Raw genomic sequence first — 1,069 nt, forward strand, 5'->3', positions numbered from 1 at the left:
ACCGCGGGGCTGCGTGTCCTCGGTGCCACCGTGGGGCTGCGTGTCCTCGGTGCCACCGCGGGGCTGCGTGTCCTCGGTGCCACCGTGGGGCTGCGTGTCCTCAGCGCCAACTGTCCCCGCGTCTCCTCAGCGCCACCGTCCCCCGTCTCCTTCAGTGGCCATTTTGATCCCTGGGCTTGGTAGTCTTGGTGCTGTGTCTCCTTCCGTGGCCTTTTGTGTCTCCTTTGGTGGCTGTTTTTGTGTCACCTTTGGTGGCTGTTTTTTTTTTTTTTTTGCCGTGGGTCTTGAACTCTGGGCCTGGGCGCTGTCCCTCAGCTCTTCAGCTCAAGGCTAATGCTCTACCACTTGAGCCACAGCGCCGCTTCCAGTTTTCTGGTGGTTTATTGGAGATAGGAGTCTCACGGACTTTCCTGCCTGGGCTGGCTTTGAACTGTGATCCTCAGGTCTCAGCCTCCTGAGTAGCTGGGATGACATAGCTGTGAGCCACCGGCATCTGGCTTGGTGGCCGTTTTTGTGTCTCCTCTGCTGTTTTCGTCCCTGGCATGGTGGTCTCTGGATGAGCTGCATGATGTGGGGCACTGTCCTATTCTGAGCTGTGCTGGGTTCGTGAGAGCAGCCTTGGGCAGATCGGGTGCCCCGGGCCCCATGGTAGCAGAGGTGGTGGTGTTTGCTCCCCTGCCTCTGGTGAGGATGCTGGGTAAAGGCCCAGGCCGCTCCCTCACCAGCCGTGTGGGTCCTCTCCTGTGGGGCCCCAGCCACTGTGGAGACGGGTGTTCTGTCAGCTGATTGGATGCCCTGGGTCAGATGATGTGGGCGCAGGCTGGAGCTCAGGCTGCCCCTCTGCCTGCAGGACGCTGCCTAGAGCCCACCTAGAGTCTATCGTGGAGAACCTGCGCACCTACAACATCCACGCCCTGCTTGTCATCGGCGGGTTCGAGGTGAGGCTGAAAACCCTGGTGTGTAAAGTGCCGCTTGGGCCCTGGACTGACGCAGTGGGATCGTGGGTGCTGTAGATGCGGGTCTGGACCGGCGCGGTGGGATCGTGGGTGCTGTAGATGCGGGTCTGGAC

At 61.0% G+C, this 1,069-nt stretch overlaps 1 protein-coding gene across 1 annotated transcript in view; it reads left to right on the plus strand.

Annotated features, from left to right (window-relative positions):
- The window catches only part of Pfkl (phosphofructokinase, liver), a 16,665-nt gene that overhangs the window by 11,341 nt on the left and 4,255 nt on the right, over positions 1-1,069 (plus strand). The window contains exon 14 of the mRNA XM_013027394.1: positions 851-938. Within this exon, the coding sequence (XP_012882848.1) occupies positions 851-938 (88 nt within the window). The remainder of the gene's footprint in view (positions 1-850; positions 939-1,069) is intronic.

Source organism: Dipodomys ordii, unplaced genomic scaffold, assembly GCF_000151885.1.
Source record: "Dipodomys ordii isolate 6190 unplaced genomic scaffold, Dord_2.0 Scaffold103, whole genome shotgun sequence".
NCBI classification, from domain to species: domain Eukaryota; kingdom Metazoa; phylum Chordata; class Mammalia; order Rodentia; family Heteromyidae; genus Dipodomys; species Dipodomys ordii.